This window comes from Drosophila kikkawai, chromosome 2R, assembly GCF_030179895.1.
Source record: "Drosophila kikkawai strain 14028-0561.14 chromosome 2R, DkikHiC1v2, whole genome shotgun sequence".
Taxonomy (NCBI): domain Eukaryota; kingdom Metazoa; phylum Arthropoda; class Insecta; order Diptera; family Drosophilidae; genus Drosophila; species Drosophila kikkawai.
Window position 1 is genome coordinate 17,453,178 of NC_091729.1, and position 23,463 is coordinate 17,476,640.

The 23,463-nt window shown below is 42.5% G+C and overlaps 1 protein-coding gene across 1 annotated transcript; it reads left to right on the top strand.

Annotated features, from left to right (window-relative positions):
- Positions 1-500: 500 nt before the first annotated feature.
- On the top strand, positions 501-17,444 carry LOC108070766 (uncharacterized). The gene is made up of 2 exons (XM_017161364.3): positions 501-1,260; positions 15,682-17,444. The coding sequence occupies exons 1-2, from the start codon at positions 874-876 to the stop codon at positions 16,231-16,233; spliced, it is 939 nt and encodes a 312-aa protein (XP_017016853.1). The 5' UTR covers positions 501-873; the 3' UTR covers positions 16,234-17,444.
- Positions 17,445-23,463: the final 6,019 nt, after the last annotated feature.

A 23,463-nucleotide genomic window follows, 5' to 3' on the forward strand; every position in this document is an offset into this window, starting at 1 on the left:
TTACTGCTTGCAGGAATGAATCCTTAAAACCCCCATTATAAGTTGCCAAATGCTTTAACTGAAAATAACTTTTTCAAATTAATTACTTTTCATAGGACCCAATGAATCCCCTTTTTTTTTTTTTGAGAACCCCAAACTATACGTTGTTCGGCCGGGGTGCAAACAATTACAAACATAAAGCGAAAGGCTGTACAACTTTGACCCTGGAAAACGTAAACACCAAGAACTACGGAACTATGGGGCTACAAAAAAAAAATACAAGAACAACAACAAAAAAGCGGGGAAAGCGTAATAACTTTACTTCATTCATGCACACAAGGTGATTCATGTTCAAACACAACCTGCGCACTCTCTCTTTCGCTCGGCTTTGGCTCTCTCTGTTTCCTTCTCTTTCGCTCGGGTTGATTCCATCTCGCTCTCCTCGCACAGGGTGGCAACCTCACAAAAGTCGAAGCTGGCTGTGGCAAAAGCCGTGGCTTTTATCAGTTGGCTCGCCGACTTTGGCCTGTGAACGTCGTCGCCGCGCTGCTAAATTTTCCCACATTTTCCGAGATTTTTCCCCCTCATTGGTGTGAGTGTGCGGCGTGTGTGTGTGTGTGCGCGTGCAAAGGCGCCAAGTTTTCGGTGAGACTTTAACCACCAGTAAACAACAACAGAACCGCATAGAGACATCCACCAACAAAAAAAAAAGGACGAGTAAACCAAACCAAAAAACCAACAGAAAAAAAAGGAAAAGTCAAACAGAGCCGCCGGCCTTGGGAAGTTGTCACAAAAACCGCAATCAAAAATAGTAAACAAACTCGGGGAATTCGATAAAAATCAACAAGGGAAGACGACGCCGTTAAGTAGGCAACAAACCAGCTGCTGGCCAACATGGAAATGGACGTTAATCGCCCGACTGGCCGCCATGGCAACCTAATGACCATATCCGCCCGCTGCTCTAACAACAACTCGGGCCCGGCCACAACAGGAAACGGTGCCATAACCGGATGTGAGCCCAGTTCCGGTGCGTTGCCGCCCAGCGGCTGCTGCGGCATCTTGAGCCGCCTGTTTTGCGTGAGTCGGCACAAGGCCACCCAGTCGGTGGCGGGCAGTGATTTGCCCCTGGGACAAATGCAACTGCAGCAGCGCAAAGGTGCAACATCCGGCTGTGCAGCGGTTTCCGGACAGCGAAGGCGACGCACGCCACAGGAAATCTACTTCGAAAGTCGCGGCAAGTCCTGCAAGAAGCTATTGAAATTCAATGGTAATTCCAACAAGGTGAGTGGCTCTATATTTAGGCACTGAAAGAAAATAATGTTCTGGGTTTTTTATGGAATTTATTATTAAATATAGACTTTGGGAAAAATGGCTTAACTTATAGTAAAACCTAGTCCTCGGCAGGCTTTCAATTTTATTTTATAAACCGATTTCTATATGATATTCTTGACTTTTATTTTTCTTTTGTTACTGTGTATTTGGGCAAAACTCCAGTAAGTTAAGCAGCACAAAAGAAAGGATGATTCTGCTAGATTTATAGAAAATCCCAGTTCGCGTTCTCTTTTACATTAAGCATTCAGTGGAATGAAGTGGAATAATCAGGGCTTACTCAGGATTGTGAATTACATTTGAAAAAAAGTTAGTTTGAAAATCAATGGAAATTATTTATGTTACGTTAATAATAAAAGAATACTATACAAAATTAAATTTTCAACCCAATTAGTTCCAGCCGGACCCACTTCGCCTTTCGTATATATTTCAAGAGGCCCCAAAATGAATTCTTTTCTTGTATAGCAAAAAACACCTTAAGAGAATTCCCAATTCTTATCGCATAATGGAACAATTCCCCCCTTTCTGGAGCACACTGCAAACAATCCTAAAAGTGCATAAATTTTACAGTCTCCTGGTTACATTGTCATCCATTCCGAGGCAGAGACCCCAAAGCCGAAGCTCTGGCGCCAAAGTGCCAGGAGCCATGAGCCATGAGCCACTCAACCGTAAGGTAGCCAATACCCGGGGGTACTCTCAGACCCCCCGAAGAACCCTGCCACCCCTCCCGCACAATTATGCATATGCGAGTGTGTGTGTGTGTGTGTGCGAGGCCTTTGTTATAAATTTTGGAAAATTTGTAGCCAAAGCTGTGGAGTGAAGTTCGCTCGATTGCTACCGGCTTGTTTGGCCTAACATAGGTAAAAGGCAACAACGTGGCATGGGAAATCGGGGAGGGAAATCGGGGAAAATAGGGGCCAACGCACACACACACACACACACACATAAGAACACGCTTATGCCACTTTGCATATAAATCATTTGGCATTGTGGCCAGAGAGCGCAATGCGCTTATGAAATATTTCGTTTGTTTAATGCGCCAAAGGGCAAACATTCCATTCTGCAGACCCACATTTTGCCCCCGGATCTCCCCGAAAAACCCACTAATTAAAAACGTGCAAAAAGAAAAGCCAATCAAACAGGTCGATGCACAACAATGGCCAGTTTGTGTCTCTCCTGTTTCCCGAAAACCCGAATAACGTAGATGTTCAAATAACAAAGTGCACTGAGAAAAGATTCGTTTAAGTTCAGGAGAAAAGGTTTAAATTCTTAATCAAAATGCTATAAATAAACGAAGACCAGAAAAAAGGCTTTAGTAAAGATTAATTTCTAAACAATATTTAATCTCTTTAAATAATTTATTAGTTATTTTTGATACAACTAAAGACTTTGGGCTATTTAAGTGCTTGTCTAAATAAGATTTAACGGGTAACAAAGCATTTTCAAGGCATTTTATTCTCTATTTTTTAACATTTTCTGTGTGTGTTGCATATTTGCACATCTCCGTTTTTGTGATTCAAATGCACATTTCACACACATACGCCCACAGCCACGCCCACAACCACTTGGAGTGTGCAATCTGCCGACCATCACGCACTGGAGCGCAAGCAACAGGATGAATTTGTTAAACAACACGAGCACGAAGGATCTGCAGCAAGCTCAGAATTGGGAACAGGGAACGACAGCGGGGGTGCAGGGGCGGGAGCGAGAAGTGAAAAGTGAAAAACCCATTCGCCCTATCAAGTGACATCATCAATTTCAGTCTATTTTGCACACAGTCGACTTGTGGCCCCCGTCGGACCGAGTCCAGTGCAACAATGCCAAAGGACATTAACACCCAGCCAGAGGAGCGCAGGAGTTATAGAGACGTTGCGGGGTTTCCCTGTAAAATTCAATTCGAAAAGCTTTAGTCGGTCATTGAATCAAGCGCTTTGAGCGGAAGGACCAAAGAGAACCAAGAGCCCGGTTCCTTTGATAATCAATCTCATTACCCTCGTCGTTGTAGCTGCACAATCAAGGGGTAGTTTACACTCCTTCTGCTACTCCTATTTCGCCGTCCTGCCCCCGATCGATTTTATAATGAAGCTATAGCTTAGTTAAAACAAAAAACTGTTTGTTTTGCGGGGGTGTGAGAGCGCACAGGATAAATTGTATCCACTTGCAGGAAGCAAGCAAGCCAGCAACCACCCAACATACCGAAGAAAAAAGCGGAAATCAACCCCCCAGGAAGGATGTACATATTTTTACGGATAACGTTGCAATGGAAATCTGTCGAGTGAAGTTTACCCTCTTAACCAAATGCGATAATGCTGTAAGATATATTTACATTAACAGCACCGGGGTTCGTTGGGTGGAAGGTGAGCTATGAAGGTGCAGGGCATAGCTGGGCACAACCGAATAGCCAAGGCGTTCAAGGATTTTCTTTGCCCTGTTTTCCCTATCCCCTTTGGCCAATTACCAAGGCAACTATCCACTAGTCCAAGCCAATGGCTAATTAAATACCCTTTGCCATTTAAATTCTGATATCTTGCGTTTTCACCATCTAATTAGCTTGACTTGCACAAAGGCTGTGGCAATCAAGGACTGTGGGTGCTCAAGCAGCGGAAAGAGTATTATGAAAAAATGAAGGACCTTTTGGGCGAGCAAGGCGGAAGTGACTAGCCAGTGTCCTCCGCCCCGTTTTACCACCCAGTTTTCCCACTGCTTCTGGGCCTGTCTGTGTGCCTGTGTATGTGAGAGCCTGTGCATACATATGCATAAAAAGGAAGAAAATGCCATCAACATTGCAACGTTGTAATTGCCAACAGGCAATGAAGAGCCGCAGCCAAAAGGATACGAGGGGCGGGCAGGAGAGAAAGCGCAGCAAACTGCCAACTGCCACATGTCCTGCCAGCTTGGCTCGAACAAAAAAGGAGTCCTCAGCCCGGTCACTCACCAGCAGCGAGGGTTGCTCGTGCAGTAGTCAAATAGAGACAGTCAAAAGGAAATTTCGGATTAAAGCCAAAAACTAACACCAAAATAAATATAAGTCAACTTTTCAGAGAAATTAATATGATAAAAAGTATCTAACAGATCACGTAAAAGCATTTCCTTTTCTTCCTTCTGATAACTGGGCCATCAAGTTTTCAATCTCACCCCTCAAAGGACATGTGCGTTGGGCCGACTGTGCGACATTTTTAGCACACGGCTAATGTGTTTTGGCCGACGCTGATGCTGCAGCAGCAGCATCAGTTCTCTGTTTCCAGAGCTTCCAGCTCTCAGCTTTCGGGGAGGAGATGGATGAGGAAGCTGTGACATGGAGATGGAATAACGAGAGGCTTGCGGTCCACTCCTAACTACGAACTGCACTGGCTGACTGATGAGCCTGGTGTCCCGGCGCCTGGTTTGCTGTTTGCCGATTTGGCCAGCCCCAACTCTATTCATTATAATCAGGCCTGATTATGTCTGGCCGAAAGTTAAGCGGGCCAAGTCAATTCGAGAGTGTATTTATTTAACTGGCGAACAAACTGGGAAGCCAGAAAAGGCTGTGTATAAAATAAAAAGTCATAAAAATGGACCGTTAATCCAAGTAGTTGAAACGGGACCCTTTTTATTTTTTTTTTCCTCTCTTTTTCTTCTTTTGGGGACGAGCAGATGAAGCGGTTGCCTTTATTTTTGGGGGGTCGTTCCCTACCCTCTTGCTCGCCAATGACGATGACAAGGGTGCTTTGCCGCCTCACTGACTAAATAAAATTGGAATTTATTATCATGATTTGTAGCAAGAAGAGGCAAAAGAGCCTCCGCCAAGAGACAGCGGCCAAATGGCGGGCATAAAAAGAGCAGCAGCAGCAGCAGCAGTAGCAGCAGCAACGGTCCATTCCTTCTCATCAGATCCCAACTCTGTGACTCATGCCGAATCCCGAACGCCTAACCCAAAGTCATAGACTTAGATAAGTGTGCGAGGCATTCTTAAATTTATATTCCCCGCCAGAGATTTAAATCGTTCTGGTCAAAGTTGAAGTCGCCGCCCACAAGCCTGGCAGTGGGCGTGGCAGTGGCAGAAGGCTTAACTGTGCAGCTTCTTTGCTGGTTTATTAGGGTTTTCCCGCAAGCGCTGCTAAGGCGATTTGCTGCTATTCAAGCTGATGCAGCTTCGGCCCGGACCACGGGCCGTATGCGCGATTTTGCTGACTAGTCCTGGTGGGCGCTTTTGTGGTAAGTGGCAACGGGCAACTGGCAACTGGCAACCGGAAACTAGAAACCAGCAAGTGGCACTGGCAGCTTAAAGCTATCAATGGGCAACTGAGTGGCAGGTTTTCTAATTGCAGCGACCGCAACATGAGCGAAAAGATTTATGAGTCAGGCGGTGGCGACTTAAAAGAGATTTTAAAACGATTTTAAACTGTTTCCAGTTTTGTATTCAGTTTCCTGTTTATTTAATATATAAGGCTTCTGGTATTTTAACATATATTTTTATTTAATAAAACTATTTACACAAAAGCTTTAAAAGAAAGAAGTGGTTATTCAACTATCCTTAAATGTTTCCTAGTTAATATTTATTATTTAACACAAATTTCTTGTTTTCCCCCTCATAAAAATATAAATTCCTTAAAGCTAACTTTCCATTTACACAAATTAATAAACACAATATTAAAAAGCCTTTTGAAAGTTGGCTTATCTTAAATGGCTTTTCTATATTTAAATTGTTATTAAATAACTAAGGTGATTTTTCCCTTTGAGCTGAAAATCCTTTCAGGCCAAACTGTTTGTCATATTTTATTACATTTTCTTTTATAAATGCTAGGCAATAGCTCAGGGCTATAAATATTCCAGAATGACAATATCCTGAAAGTCATACATATTTCCAAATTAAAATCTTTCATCAATCGTAAAAGCCACACCCTTGTCCCTAAGCCATGGCTTATGTTTGGAGCTGAATTTGAGAAACTATCCCAGCAACCCCAGCCATTACTTCTCCCTTCTTGGCCATTATGGTTAAGCTTCCTTCGGAGGCTTACCTGCCAGGTATTTCTTGTTGAAGCCACAGAGTCTGCTGCCATTTTGTAGTTGGAACTACAAGTGGCATTGGCAAGGGAAAATTCGTAGGTATATTTGTATATTTGTGGTTGTCAATGTTTTTTTGTGGAATTTTTCATTTTCATACCATCGTGCCACCAGCATACCCACCAACAGCGACGGCAACAGGAACAGCCTTGTATTCAAAGTTGTGGCTTTCCCCTGGGGGAAGGGAATGGGGATAAGCTTAAGTTGAAGTTGAAGTACAGAAGTATAAAATGTTGCGAAAGAATGTGTAAATGCAGCCCACGCAATTTCATTTCACCTGTCAGCTCAGTGTTCCATCTGCTGTTGCATAAAAAATAAAAGTAAATATAGAAAAAGCAACTCCAACATATAAGCAAAAATGTTTTCCTTTTTTCCCTGGGGTAGAGGGGAGCACGGGAGATGGCAAAGTTTTGGAAGCTGGCTAAGCTGTCGGCTCTCTGGTGTCTGCTCTGCTGTGACAAATTGCGTTAATGCCAAGTCAAGCTGCCGGAGGGGGAGGGGTCGAGAGGAAGCTCGACCTTTCCACTTTCCTGGCTTTCTCTTTCTGCTCCACCTCCTGGCCAGGATCAAGCTGCCTCCAGCTTGATGCAGTTAATTATTGTTGCATCTATTTAGCCCATCTGTCTGGCCCTGAAAAGTATGCTTTAGCTCTCCACCAACCCCGGCTTAACCTTAATGCCGGGATAGATGAGATAAATTTTAGCTCTATATCCAACGGATTTTAACCCGTTTAAGCTCGATTATTTAATTGAATATATATCACCTAGAGAGAAAATATCGTAAAGGTTAAAGCTTTATAGAGTTTCCCACATTTCTCTACTTGGCACACAGCTGACGCTTGATTAGCCTCCTTCCAGGGAGGCAATTTCTTTGCCACATGTGCCGCATGTGCTGTCAACAATATTTTGGCTCTGGCCATGGCATTGCCATATTGAGCCCACATCCACTTGAAGGCGAAAAAAAAAAGAAGAATTAAAAAGACATTTGTGCCAAAAATTAAATGAATTTCTCCTTTGGCAAGGACCAACATCAGCCCAGCCCCCGTCACAATTTCCCTGTGCGCATCAATTTAATTCAATTTATTATCCCCGCTCCAGTGTGTGGGCGAGGGCTAATTCAATGAAGTGTAGACAACAAAATAAGTTAAAATTTCATGCCCTGCACAGTAACGCCTTTAAAGAAGTCTTGGGTTCCCGGAATGATATGCGACGGAGAGTCACTTGCAGCGCCATCAAGGACCCAGAGTCAGGACTCGCGAAACACGCGAAAGGCTCGCTTGGGACGCGCAATATTTGATGGATGGCAGAGCATCGGTGATATGCTAACGTGCTGGCAGCCAAACAGAATGCGAATGCCAGCAAGGAGCAGGCAGCAAGGACACCCAGTCCGAGCATGGCATGCCTGCCTTTGATGTCGAACCCTCACATCACATCACATCGCGTCGCGTGGCACAATGGGACAACTGGGTCGGTGGCAGACAATGGGAACGAGCATTTAGGCTCGTGGCAAACAATGATAGGGGCTTTCAAGGCTGTGATTGAAAATGGCTGGGAACTTGCACCGACTTTTTCCCCCATTTTCTATTGAACTTTTCGCAGAGTTTTACTGCTTACAGAGGTTATATTTTCCATTCTTTAGTACCAATTGTTGTCCACAATGAATCTGAGAAATATGAATATTCTTACTAGGAAATTCTTAAAAATTCCTAAGAATTCTTTTACAATTTTGTTATATTCTGCATAAAAAGTACAACCCATTTTAAAGGATCCCTTATTTAAATATATACCTAAGTCAATATAATTTTCATCACTCCCAAACCGGAGATTCTAGCTGTTTAATGGGTTAATACCCCGGAGCTGTGGAAAGACAATATCTAGGGGTCTTTAAAGCAGTCTCAAATAAAATTCTATTTTATGTTAGGCTTGGCTACGGAAATGAAACACAAAAGGCAAGGAGTACAGCAGCAGATAGGAGCCAGGATCGAGTGAGAGGGAATGTACCCGGTTTTTATGTGGCGCCATATAAATTCGGTTTGCTGGGGACTCCGCTCCGGCATCCGACATCAGAGTACTTGAGGCTCCGCATTACGTTTATGGCTGCCTAAATTAAACACAAGAAGCCAGCCAAAGACGCCAAAGTGGCAAGACATTCAAGGCAGGACCCAAAGGGGGTGGTGGCCCAGGGATGGGCCAGGGGAAAAGGGACCCGAGAGCAAGGGAAATTGCTACAAGTTGCTTTATTTTATGCGCATATTTGCGCATATTACTCATACGCCCGGCTGGCATACATCTTCATTTAAAGCAAACGTCTTTAGCCTGCGGGGCAAGGGAGGCGGAGGAAGACGGGAGCAAGGGCGGCATCTCCACGCAGCAGGCCCAAGTCATATACTTTTATTTTATTAAATTTTCATTTCATTTCGTCTGTTAGACATTGCCATACATTACACGCTCAACATGTTGCATGCCGCCGATGTCAGAAATTCGTGAACATTTTCCCGCTCGCTTTAAGCGAGATGATGGCAATGGGTATTCTGGGGGGGGTATAAGGGACTCGGTAGAATTCTCAACAGGCGCCGTCTCTCATTAAAAATAACTGAAAGAAACATTTCCTCGCTGATTCGCTGATTGCCAATGAAAAGCGCAGATGTGGGAGATTTATGCGCTCAAAAGGGGATTCGCTTTCCTTGGCCCCGTCTCGACCTGATTTATGTGGCCCCGTATGAATGGCAAAGTGAATAAACTGGGCTCACCGTTTTGTATCCGCCAGGATATCTCCGGCTCAAAGCTGTTTCCGATTCCCAGTGGGTAAGGTCGTGCCCAGGCTCGCAGTCCTGCCCTTTCCTCCCTCGGCATCCCCATTGAGTATCGCACAAATGGGTTATTGATGAGCTATTCTGCTCGGCTCTCGGTGACTCCGCACAGTGGCAAAGTTTTGAACTCGGTCTTAGGCTCAGTTTGTGAATTGAAGCGTGACTGGGACCACTGGGACTCTGTCGGTGCCCCTAATGAGACAATCCCAACGATACACACACAAACATAGCTGCTTTTTTGTATTCGAAACAAAAAAGGACCTTCTCAAGTTACTGTCAGATCAAAGGGAGACTGCTTACCTCTGACTGGCAAACTTGTCGCAACTTTCAGCTCCCAGATTCGATGCCATTTTTGGTCTCTGCTCCACTTGCATAACGCGGTCCCGCGATTGCCTGGCAGCTGCAACAGCGGGAGCTCAAATTTCATTAGCGTTCAACTTTAAAGATGTGGCACATGCGTGGCTCTTATCCTTGTTCCGGGACGGGGGGAAATCCTTCTCAGTGCTCTCCAACTCTCCTGCACGTTGTCTCCGCTGATGTCGCACTTGTCACATAAATGTGCTTAATCTTTTACACCGGCAAACCCCATCCTGCGAGCTGACACAGTGTGTGCGCCAGACTGGCGAATGTTCAAGAACTTTTGTGATGGAAAAATGCTGTAACATTTCTAAGAATTAAATTTAATTTTGTTGAGAAAGTTTCGGTGTCCTTTAACAAATAAATACATATATTTTCTAAAGGAGATTAGGGAACATTACAAAAAGTTTTCTTAAGAATGTGATGCTGCAGGAGGAGAGTTTCGATGATACTTATAAAAATAATGTTCTTCTAAAAGGAATTTGGAAATTTAATAAAGTTATTTTTAATTTAATACTAAAATTACCCTTTTTTATCTAAGGATATACTACGAAAATATTCAAAGAAATGTATAGAGATATACTTGTATGCAGAAAAAATAAATAATTATAGCTTAAAAACATTTAATCTCATATTAATATTAAATTTTCTATATTTTATACCTTTCGTTTAAGTCTCGATTAGCTAACCCCCAATAAACGACGACATTTCCATGGGCGAACTAAAAGCAATATCTATATTTCCCTTGCATTAACCCGGCAACTCTTCTGGTATTTCCTCCTGCGTTTCCTTCCACAAAGTTTGCCAGCATTTATCGCCCATGGTGCAGTCTTGGGGGATTGCAAGTGGATTCCCATACTCGCTGCCGCTCCCGTTCCCGCTCCTCGATCCCCTCGAGCAGCCGGGACTTGTCTAACATATCAAATTTGTAGCTACGCATATCCTTGTGCGACTCAACATGTCAACTAGCGTCGAGGACGAAACTTTTAGCCGCCACTGCCTCGTGTAGTTTGGCAAAGAACTTTAATTTGTGCATTACTTGCGACGCCGCAAGGACTCGTGTTCCGGGGCGAGGTGGCAGAAACTTTCGCATATATAAGTTTACACCGAGTTGCGGCCGAGAAGAGAAGGTGGATAGTGGCAGCCGGGCGGAGGCTTCTCCTTACTTTAAGCTGCTCGTAATACAACTCATTAAATTTAGAAAATACGACGACTACTCGAGGCGAAAGTTTCTGAGGCGGGGAAAAGAGAAAAGTTTCGGTGTGGGCCCATCCGTTGACATCTACATTTACACCATAAACTTGGCCAAGATGGAGGAGGGCCAAGATTCTGGCCAGCGCCAGCGGCGCGATGCCTAACCCGGAAATTTAAGTTCTCCCTTTGCAGTTTAATTGCAACGGATGTCGGCGTGTAAATTATTTTGTCTGCTCCCAGCAGCCGCAACGCTGGCCTCATTTTCTGTGCTAATGAGCAACTTATTAAAAGTTTTGCTCAGTTCTACCTCAGACCTCCGACCTCGGCACCAGCCACTCCTTACTATCAATCCCAGTTGCTCCCTCCGTCTGGACCAGGGACACAAAAGGATGCGGATGGTGAAGCGCGTGAGGCGAATAATGAAATACAAACAGAAAATAACTGATACAATTGGCACTGGCAATTGAAAACAAAGCCGTTGCTGGAGCTGGAGTCGGAGATGGAGCCGCAGTCGAAGCCGAAGCCGAGAGATAAGTTTTACAATCAGCCAGAAACTCATTTACGCTTTCGAAAAGCGCGGAAAATGAATCGAAGGAAAACTTCAATTTTACCCCAGCAGGAATGCCTTTCCCGTGCACGTAAGAATGGCGTGCAAAGAACCCGAGGGGAAGTTGCCTCAAAGCATGCCTTTCAGCGAATGAAACAAAGGTTTTTGCTTGGCGAAAAGGAAACGAAATCTCTAATTTATATCGTCCAGATATACATATATATACTGGTTTGTGTTAATAATTTAAACCTTGTTTTTGCGATTATTTATTCTTTAAATATATAAAAAATTACACTGAATTCGGTACCTAAAAAAGGTGAAAGCTTAATTTGAGACACCTTTTGATACCCGTAGTAACTTCTGAAGCACCCCAAATAATATGAGAATATATTATTAAGCTTTATAAATGGTTTCCCATAAACTTTCAAAGCAATAAAATATTATAAATCATTCCTAAAATATTTCCCTTAATAGATTTCAAATATCTCCAATCCGAGAATTGACACTATTCGAACTTCAAGATGATCTGCAAGTTGCCAGAACGTCTGTAATCTTACGAATAGCTTCCTTTCATCATCCTTTTTCCTAAGGCCCCCCTCACCCAGCTCAACAGGGGCTCGGGGTGATGCCGTAAGTTTCTCGGCGGTGGAGATGAGTTCATAAGAAGGGGGTTCTTGCCGGCGGCCTTTGAGTGGAGTTGCGTGCGTGGATGGATGGATGGATGGATGGTCTGGTCTGGGTGAGAGTGGGAGAGTGCTCCTCAAGTGCTTAGACAATCGTGTTGAAGCTTTGATTTTCGAGCTTATGCTGGATTTGGGGGCGCAAGATTGTGCCGAGCTCGAGTCCGGGCTCCTTGGCATCTCTGCAGTGCGCTTATGAGGGCGGGTAATTAAGTTGAAGTGCCCAGAGATATATATATACGCCCACAAACACAAAGACAATTTGCCTAAGTAATGCCTGAGTCGATGACAGACTGACAGAGGGACAGAGGGACTGAAGGACCAACTGACTGACTGACTGGTAAAAGTGTTGAAATGTCTGCGGCAGCACTTAATTAATTAATGTCGAGCGAGGCGAACGGGCTAGCGAAATGAGAAAAGTTTCTGTGCCCCTGCTCCGTGAACTCCTGGGTGCCAGGATGCCTGAATGCCTGGATTCCTGAATTCCTCCTGCTACTTCTGTGGCTCTTTGGGGCAAACTTGGCAGCTATTTGTTAAGCTGCAGCCGTTCAATATTTGTCACTGAACTCATTAAGCAAATTAATAGACAAAGTTGCCAATTGCTGACAATAGGGGTTTGCCCTCAGCGCGTTCGTTCGGTCGGATATTTGCCATTTTATTTACCGAGAAGAAGCCAAGTTAGAAAAGGCGAAAGGCGAGACCCGAGACTGGAGACTCGAGACTCGAGACTTGTGGTGGCAATAAAATGGCACGCAATAAAAAACCCAAAGTCAACAAACAATTCCACGGAAGATCCTGCCCAAGGCATTGGTACTGGCAGTCGCAGAAATCGATTATGGACGCCTCAAGCTGGAGAGTTGGGAGGGAGAGAGCCCTGGCGACCCAGTCTTGGCCACGTTTTCGATTTCGCCATTCGGCATTCGCCACCTGATGCCCGTTGCCACTGCCCTGCAACATCACCGCTTCCCCTCCTTGCTGGCATCACATTTATCTCCCACCCTTGGCTGCGAAATTGCCAACGTTGCAGCTCAAAAGCGGAAGTGATTTTCCAGCGTGTACGTGTCTCTCCCCCAGGAGTGTGTGTGTGCGTGAGCTGAAACTGTTACTCTGGGGAAAACTGTTACTCTGAAAGGAATATATTTATATATATTTAGAGTATATGATATAGAGGGTTTCCTTCTAAACTTTAAGTCTTTCTATATCAACATTAATTTTTACAAATCTTTTTACACATTTTCCTAAAATTCTGTTAAATGAAATATTTCCCCTGTGTTACTTTTAAACACTTTTCTATGGCAGTGATCACTTTACCAAAACCAGTGACTTCTCGGCCAACTCCAGTGAGTCCTCAGCCTGAATAAACCCCCCACACAACCAATATGTGTGTGTACTCCTCGAAAAAGGGAGAGGACGCGGATGGCAGTGAAGGATTTTATGACCCTTGATAGTGGCAAGCGATTTGTTGCGTGCATTGCTGGCTGCCGTTGCATTTTCAATTTTGCAGAGCGCACTTTTGGCATCTTTCTTTGAATAATGCAATCGGCAATCGGGGTCGGAAGCGCCGCATTTTGCCCAATGCAGCCAGTAACTACCTGTCTTCGCCAAAGCTTATTTTGGCAGCTTATTAGAGAGATGACTTTTTGTGAATTTCCAATGGAGTCTGTAGTATTTTCTCTCTCTCTATTTAGGTTTTGTCCCGCATTTATAATTTCCAAACACGAGCTTGCCATTTTAGGGGAAGCCAATCGCGTCATGTGGGGCAAAGTGACAAATATGCAGCACGTGCTGTGGTGGCTCTGACTGAACGAAAAGGGCAGTTTTGTGGAGCAGAGACCTCAGATTGATGATAGACAGCAGTTGGGGGTTATTCCAAAGAAAATTAGATTTTTGTTGTAACCAGTAGCCAAGGGGGAAAATGTACTCCAGTAATTAGACAAAGTAAGAGAAATATGTAAGCTTTTAATATTGTTATTTAAAGCCCCTATAAATCATGAATTAAATGGCTTAATGTACATTATTATTAACTGATCACCTTTTTACCCACGCAATCCCAATACAATTGACCCATATAAAGGTTTAATGCCGTTTCAAGACCATCAGGTATTTATCCAGAGCACTTTCACGCCATATAGACCATATATAAAGCCTGGCGAAAATCGTTCAATCCTCATTAATTCCAAAGGGGATTGCCATTGCCAGCTTAATGTGCCGTGCCCGGTACCGGCCTTTTCACTTCCATTCCAAACACTTCAACGCATCGACCATACTCATTGTTTTTCGGTCAGTTTCCGAGTTGAGCGTAAATATAAAACGTAAATGGATGCATTTTTAAGCGCTTTCTGCTTCGGCTTCTGCTATGCATTAATTTTAAACAATTTACCTGGGGGGCGCATATGCGAAATTTTTATTTTAAAGTCAGGCAGAGAACAAAAGCGAAACTGGTAACTGGGAAACAAGGAGCCAGCGAGCCAGTGAGCCGGCGAGCCAGCGAGTCGGGAACCCCGGGGCGAGCTTCCCTGTGGCTGCAGCTGCAGCCACTTCAATTTCAAAAGCATCAGCTCCTGGTCCCGGGCTATGCTCCTGCGGTGGCCATTGGCCGCTAGCCACTCCACCTCGCCTCCTTTAGATTGGCTTTTCCTTTGCTCTGTGTGTGTGTTTGTGTGCCATGCTGCCTCATTTCAATTTTGTTGAAGTTTTCTTTGGAGTTTCCCGGCCGAGAGTGCCAGCGATTTTCCCCTTAGTGCCTGCCTGCCTGCCTTTAAGCCAAGTTCAATGTTTGATTAGCCCGGCGCCCTCTTTTTTCGCCTTTCCTGTTTGCTGGCCGCTTATTAAGCATACGCCTCGTTGTGCGCAAATATTTGAAATGTCTGGCATTTAGCGACTGTGAAATGTATTAATTATAGAGGAACGGCGTGCGTTGACCGCAAAAGCCGCACACAAAATCGGTAAATGAAATTGAAGCCAAAGCGGACGGCAAGGCTTCGCCTGGCATTTTGGCAATGATAAACTAACTAACGAATTTCATTTATGGCTGATGTTGGTGTTGGCCAACTGCAGCAGTAGCAGCAGCAGCAGCAGTTGCGGTTGCAGTGGCAGTTTCAAAAATGTCAGAAAATAATAAAAACGATAAAGCAGAGAACCAACGAAATTAACAGGCGAGATTGTTTAAAAGCAAAAAATGTTATACCCAGGAGTGACACAGAAATCTCTGGATATTTGAAATTACCAAAAGAGAGGTCGAAAAGTATGCAATGGTGTTTTTAATATTACATTTTATTTAAAATTCCATGTAAAATTCATATTTAAAATATGTAATGATGTCTGAAATTAATTTAATTTATAGTTATCGGTAGCCAGACCTTACTGTTGCCGCTTTAAAAATGCCAAAAGCAATTTCATGTTAATTGAATGTCAATTTAATTTGACCAAATTAAGCGTGTTTAACAATAATTGCCCACTTAATGATAAACACTGACTGCTACTGACTGGGGGACACTGGACTTGATTAAGGTGCACAGCCATGGAAATATCGAATCGGATGAGGACAAATCCTGGCTAAACAATCTGCACGATTTTAATTACGGTTTTCAATTAAAGCGCGACACAGAAAAGCAATTTGCGATTGGCTCCGATTCCCTGAAAATCTCCATATTCAATAGCCAATGGCCAATGGCCAATGGCCAATCGTCAGTGAGTCAGCCCCCTTGCTCATCCTCTCCATTTTTGCCATCTTACCTTTTCAGATATTGCTGTATCCGGAGGAGGGTTGGGCGCGAACCGCCTCATCCAGTTACTGGACCATCACGCCCTGCTGGTGGCAACCGAATCGCTGTCGCATCGTCGAGTGCTCCGGCACCCAGCGGCGTGCAACGAAGGCCAGGATGCTGCCGCTGGAGCAACAGGGCTCGCTACTGATTGCCGGACACTTTCGCCGGACGACGCCGGCACCGGGTGCTGGAGCAGGAGCCCCGGGGGCGACGGGAGTGGGTTCTGGGAGCCTAGCTGCACCTACACCCACGCCGGCGACACCTGCAACAACGGCCGCAGCCGCAGCTGCTGCAATCCGGACGCGAGCAATGGGCAGTGGTTGTGACAAGTCATTGGCGGCCGCGTGGAACGACGAGTTCAAGCTGTATCTGACATCAAACATCTCGATGGAGGACTACAACATGGGCTACTGTCTCACCGGGTTCGTGGAGCGTCGCTGCCAGGTGACAAACACCTTTCAGATGACCCACTTTGCCGTCATCAAGCGGCAGTGGCCACCGTCGCCGTCCAATCTGAGCAACTCGTAAGGCTCTCCCTACCCTCACACCCCAAACTTTTGTATATGTGATCCGATCTATTGTTTCAAATTGGAAACAAAAACAAAAAATATTTGTAATTAAGGGTCTTTTTCGGTTTTTACTTTTGAGGGAATTTATCAACATTTAATTTATTGTCAAGAAAAAACTTTTAAAATTATTTCTGAAAGCAACAAACTTCTCAAAGGTTTTGAAATCATTTTAATAAATTTAAATTTTAATAGTTAATACCTGAAACACTTTTCAGTTGAATAAAATAGTTTATCTTGAATCTTATTTTAAAGTAAATTTCAATGAAAAAAAAATCCCTTGAAAGTAATAACTGATAAAGACCCAATAGATACTATTTAAGTTCTTAGATTCTAAGTAGAGCGAAATTTTTGTTGTGCAATCTTGAACTAAAATCAAAAGAATTTTGGAAAGTCTATAAGAAGATGTACCATAACACTGCTAGATCTTAAATGTTAACATCTTATTGACACAAAAGGTCTTTAGCCGACAGTTTACAAACAAATTCTGTGCATGTTTAGTGCGTAAATTGTAAGTTTAACTAAAAGTTAAAGAGAAATTCGAAAAAAAAAAGAAATTAAAAAAGAAAACAAGAACTAGGAAACCAAAACAAAAACTTTACGTGTGCTTTCAGTGTTGTGTAATATGAAAAACGGAAACGAATAAAAGAAAAACAAAGTACTAGTAACTGTTAAATGCTAAATGCAGCTAAACCGCTTTTCCAACTCGAACATACACACACACACACTCACATACCGAGGCACTCACACACTCGCACACTTAAGCTCGGGCGGCTACTTAATGCTTCAAAAAAGTGCAACAAATTGAAACTTGTGCTTGTCGAAGCATGTGATTGTGAGTGCTCCGCTATAAGCGGCTATACTACTACATTCCCATGAGAGAGTGTGTGTGTGTGTGCGAGCTGGTGCTCTCTTCTACTACATACAAATATGTACTTTAACGGCCATGTTTGCGAAACCTATTGCCTTTAAGCTTTAAAATATAAGCACAACTCAGCGCAGGCAAGCACAAGTCAACAGCTTCGAGCGCTGGCCATTGCCACTAAACGTTCTTCAAGTTGTGAAGTGAGAAACAGTTTGAGAACAATTTAAAATTTAAATCAATTATTCAACAAGCTGTTTAGCAACAACAATACTTGTTAGTTTTCAACTAGAGACTTATTTAAAGAGCAGTTTTAATAGTTTCCGCTAGTTTTCCCTTTTCCGTTTAAGGATCTGCAGGTAGCAGGGTCACACCAAGCCTTGAATATGTTTCAGATATGAGCTTGGTCACACTTCTTTAGCCTTTTTAATGTATAATTTCGGTTTCTTTTGTTTATTTTGTAACAAAAAAAACCCGAAAACCGTTTAGTGGCAGCGACCATAAAGCTATCTTGTCCAAATCTGAGATTGCCTCGCCAACTCTAATGCTAATCTAGGGAACTAAGCCACTTAAGCCCTCTATCTCTCTCACACTAACTCACCCACTGACCCCCCCCCCCCCACTGACCCCACTCACTCATGCTACGGCTCTGTCCCTCTCATTCACTCTCTTTGAGCATGATACGCAACGTATATCAACAATTCGTCCAATAATTGGAGTCTTTCGGCGCCACAAATTGCCAAGTGTCGATGTTGGCAAGGCCGAAGCTCCAATTGCCAAAAACCCTAAGTGTTAAAAAAGAATGAAGCCAAAACGTAAGGAAAACCAAAGCTACATAAGTCGAAACTCAACGTAGGATAAGTGATAGTTTGAAAATCAATATTTACAAGCTAGAATATGAATCTATATATATATATATGAAAATCTATATATTTGTGTGTAGGCTGAACATTTTTGCGTATATATGCTATATATATATCGGTGTATTTATATAAATGTATTGCGAATACACGTATACAATAACATTTTTGCTGTAGTTCGCATAGCTCGCTTTTAGGCGCTTTTACACGCAAGCGAATAAGGCAGACATCCTCTTGAATCCTTTTTTTTTGCTTCAGACCGATCCCCCCTGCCACTTTACTCCTAAACTAATTGATATTTAAGTATCAGGTACCTGCCAGAATCAACAACAACAACCAGAAAAACCAAATAAACAAGTTTAAATAAAAATATAAATAAATATTTATTGAGCCATTATGTCTGTGCAAATATTTGTGTCCATTTTGATTAGAATACGAGCAAATAAAAACCATTACAAAGCGTCATTATTTTTATTTTAGATAAACACAGAACAATCCGAATATTCAACACACACTTGATGTCGTCTCCCTGAATTGTATAAATGTTTAAAATTAGTGTGAGATTCCCCCTCTCTAACTCTCTCTGTGTGTGTAGCAAATTTTTCTGCGCCTCTGCTTAAAATAAACAAACAACAGACACGAGTTCAGCTTCAAGCCGAATGTACAACACTTTAAAACAAATTGAACAAAAGTCACGCAATGAGCTTTTTTGTAGTCAAAATCAATGAAATTTCTATAAAAACAAAAATTAAAAAACCTTTTAAAATAGCAAAAATGAAAAAACCAGTCAGCAACATAAGTCCATGCCACGTGAGCAATGTGGTAATTAGTTAATATTAAGCTTCTATCGACATAAGCGATGTAAACAAGCGTAATTAGAAATAAGAGAAATTGGTAGAAAAAGCGGCAAGAATTCAATAAAAGCAAAAATCAAATCAGATGAAAATGCAAATGAAAATATTAATTGAAATCAAACATGTTGATATACACACGTAAATCGAAACAAACAAAAAAAGTGGAGGAAGGACAACAAATGCAATTTGAGCCGCCGTTGGTAGAAATGTGTAATGAAAATAAATAACCCTGAGCTGGGGGAAAATTGAAAATGAGATTTAACAGAAATCAAAAACATTAAAAATAAAGAAAGAAAGCAGATAATGTTGGGTTTTTTATTCCTCTGGCAATTAAATGGAATCTAGGGTGAATAAATAACACATAAAAAAGGGAAAATAAAGTGGTGGTAATGTATTTCAGTAAACGGTTCTTTCAAGAGGGTTTAAAATGAATCTAGTGGATGATGTACCCATTATAATTGCATCGCCCCAGGGATGCTCATGCTCCAAATCCCATTCAAATCAATCGCTAAAATATGCTTTTGTTCATATTTAATCATTTAACTCGGCACTTTGTAATCTCCTCTTGGAACCCTCGGCCATTTGCTAACGAATCAAAGCAGGATCTAACCCCTGAAGTGCGCCAAGCCATTAACTTTTATCTCTGTGCGCGATTCACGCTTCTGTCTTGTTTCGTTTACCCAGCCAAGGACGAGTGGACACTTCAGCTGCTCACCTGAACCAGCCCAGCCCAGCCCAGCACCTGCATCTGCACCCCCTGCTAGGGCCCGGCGGCATAAATCGCGCCCTCAGTTCCAACTTTCAACAAAGATGTAAGCCAAGTTAATTGCTTTTTGTTGCCTTTTTTCCAGCTCGCTTTTGCCGTGTTGCCAGTTTCTGTTGTCGTTACCTCTGCAATGTCAACAATAAAACTAACGTCAGCTACCAGCTACCGTTCTCCTAAACACTCTCCGGGCATATCCTTCACCTGCAGGACCCCAGGACCTGCTACTGCCGCTGCTGTTGTTTTTGCTGCTCCGGTGCTTATTTGAACAGCTCTTCACAAACGAGAAGTTGGCAACATGGGAGCATTTACGAGGCGCATTTCGCGCTACCATTTTGTTGTCCTGGCAGACAAACGGCTCAGCCCTTGGCGGCTCTCTTCAGGACCTGGCCTAAACCTTGGGCACAGAAGGGACAAGAGCCTGATGCTAAAGTCAAGGAGAGCGTAGACAAATCAGGAAATGGAAATGGTAATTTCTAGAGTCAAGATAGAATATATTTTCATTAAAATTCACAGAGACTGCAAAGTGCTGCAGATACACCCACTATCATTTATTTTATTTATAATTTTTTTTGATTAATTTCTTAATATTCTACTGATTATATAATGTATAAATACTTCCCCAAAGTAAGCCATCTAAAAATACATTTTATCTGACTGTGAAAATCTTTTCTCTTGAAGAATTTATGACCGAGAATCCAAAGGCCAGAGGCACTATTATTAATGATAAATAACAGAGCATTTGAAGGGACAAAGCGAAATTGGAAGATTTTCGCTTGGGTCCTCAATCAATTTACAATTCATGGTGTAAGCCCAGAAAAAGCCGACGCTAGAAATCGAAATCAGTCGACTGTGAATATTGCAAAATGAGCTTCCGCCTTTCGCCTTGGCTCCCAACTTCCGGCAACAATTTCCGTTTCCTCATTACCTTATTTTTTCATCGCCAAAGTCAGGACTTTGTGAAGGAACAAGAGGGGGAGGCCTGAGACCCTGAACGGGGGCGTGTTCCTGCCTCCTGCCATATGACAATTTATTACGCTCAGAGCTTCGATTTAAATTGCTTGACAATTATTACACAATGACGAAGGCAACGTCGGCGTCGGCGAGGACGACAAATGAAAAATGTTCCCGTTCGACAATTTACCAGGCGGCACAGGCAAACTCCAACCCTCGAATTCTCTTCATTTGCCCCCGTCCTAGAATTAATGATGGCAAATTTGCAAAGTTCACAAATTTCTTATTAGTAGTCCATGGCTGAGGAAGCTGGGGGCTTCTCCTGGCAGCACCCTCATCACCGTTCTGCGCCTTGGGTTCATATTTCATTTTAGGCAGTTAGTTTTCCAGGCGGCAGAAAATGCGGAGAAGAGGTAGTGGTGGTGGTGAATGGTGTACCTCCCTGCGGTTTTAAGTTTTCGCACTTTTGCCACCAGGCAGAGCGGAATTTCCCAAGCGCTCTAATTTGAATTTTAATTGAGGTTCTCTTTGTGGTTTTCCTCGCATTATTTTTTTCCCTGTTTGTTTGGTTGGTTTGCTTGCTTTGAAAATTAACAATAATTATAAATAATTAATATGCTGAGCAGGTTCTCCCTGGGGTTTGGTTTCCGGAGACGGAAATACGTGACTGAGATTACTTTGGAAAAGGAAAAAGAATGCGCCATCATGATTATGATTTATTTAAATATAAAAATAAAATGTATTAAGGTTGCCCAAAATTTGCCTTTATGACTTGCTAAGTGCTCTTTAGTTTGGCGGCTTTTATCCCTCAATTGAAGCCTCTTTGTGCATGTTTGACAACGGCAATAAATGAAAAATAAATGTTTTCGCGATACAAAATCAAATCAGAGTTAAAATCTTTTATATATTTTTATGCATTTCGAAGAGAAAAACGAAAAGAGTGGCCATGTAAATCATCGACAGCGGCAAATAAATAAAAAATCAAATGAATATGCAAATGTAAAACAAATAAAAAATCGTTTTCTCTGTCAAGGCAGAAGGCCTCCGGATTGCATCATATACATATAGAGGGTCTGATTTATCAGGCAACTGCCGGGTGCGCATGGAGAATTGCTGTAAATATAAATTTAATTGCATAAAACAAAATATACAAAAGATCCTTGCGCCATTGAATCCATAACATGTTCACCGCAGGACAGATGCAATTATTCCAAATTGAAATGCAAGCTCTCCTTTGCATACTTTTTCATTACGCCTTGGATAATGTGATTGGTAAATCAACTTCAAAAACATAGCATGTATTAATATATTAAAGATTAAACACAATAACATGTTACGTGATGAAATGTAGGGACACGAAGTTGAAGCTTTTAATTATTCAACAAAGAGAAATTTAATTATTAAATGAGTGTTTAACCTTTTAATAAACTACTTTATTGTCTAGCAAAGACAAGATATTTAACTCACTCATACCATCAATTTGTGTGAGTAAAGAATTAATTAAAAACGCCATCCCATCCTCATTAAATAGTGAAATGCATTTTCCCAAAGACCAAATGCCAGACAACAGACATAAACCGTCTCTCACCTGTCTCGTTTCCCGCCCTCAGTCTTGCATTTCACCTGACCAGAACAGAAAACAGTCTGTGCCTTAAATGATGAAGACGACGTTGATGATGACATTATCTCATGCTCATTGAACGCAAATGTGGCGTGCTTGTTGCACATCATAAAGGAGCCAACAAAAACTGTCCACGAAGAGTGAAGAGAAAAAATTTCGAAAATGTAAAGATACAAATACTCTATTTTTTAGTATATTTTATCTAAATTTAAAAATTGTAATATACAGGGAAGAGGTTCTTGTTTCACTCAGAAATACAGAAAAGGGTATTTTATTGAGTCGGCATGGAAAAAATGAATGTACATGTGCAAATATTTGACGAGTGAACGGCTCATTCATTCGTCTCTCCCGTCACCAACTTACCCGATGCTGTCACTCATTGTACTGTGAATTGTTTTGAAAGGCTTTTGTATTTTGAAATGCAATGCAAGTGGAGCTCCAGTTGTGGTTTCTTTTCTGGGAGAACATAACGATAAAATGCTCTTGCTCAAAACAGGTGAGCTATTTGTGTGTGTGTGTGTGTGGGCATGTTAATTTCAGAGATGAAATCTTGTTTCTCTTGCTATTTGATGTGTTAGTTCAGTGACCTTCAGTAGGGGGGGGGCTGGCAGAGCTTGGCTTCCTTCTTTTCGGACATCGAATTAAGTTGAAGCGCTTAAGGCGCATTTAAATTAACTTTAATGGGGGAGGGGAGCATCCAGGAGCTTCAATCCCCAGGAGCAGCGGCCCCTCGAAAAGCCACATTTACGCCAAGTACTTAACAACTTTAATGAGCGGGGGATAGAGCGAGTGAGCGAGAAAGGAGCGTAGAAAAAAACCTGGTACATCGGGGGAGGATCCCAAGTAGCCAACGCGCACTTAATACTAATGGCTGTCATTATCCTTTATCCTTTTTGGCTGTCGCAACAACTGTCTGCCCGGCACAGAGCCTCTCACTCGCTCACTCACTCAACCAGGAGCGGTGTCCCACTTACTCCCATCTGGCCTTTTGTTGGCACGCACATTTATTAGGCAAACCAAAGCTCAAACTTCCCGCTGCCAAAAAAAAAAAAAAAAAATAACAGAAACTTGGTAAAAACAAAGAAAAAAATTAACTTAACTCAATTTACAAAAAACTTTTATTTCTATTTTTTCCCTCCGTTCTGGCTTTGTTTGCTGTTGACAAAACAGTAAAAAAAAAAAGGAAGAAAACGAATTAAGCGCCAAGCCAAGGCAAACTTTAAGTAGCTTTTGTGCGAGAAAGTATTAAAATCGCTTTTTCTAGCGGGGGAGTGGGAA

Excerpts from the sequence above, each read along its gene's own strand:
- LOC108070766 (XM_017161364.3), top strand. The coding sequence starts at position 874 with ATGGAAATGGACGTTAATCGCCCGACTGGCCGCCATGGCAACCTAATG. Across the intron at positions 1,261-15,681 it reads TCAATGGTAATTCCAACAAG|ATATTGCTGTATCCGGAGGA; the intron begins GTGAGTGGCTCT and ends TTACCTTTTCAG.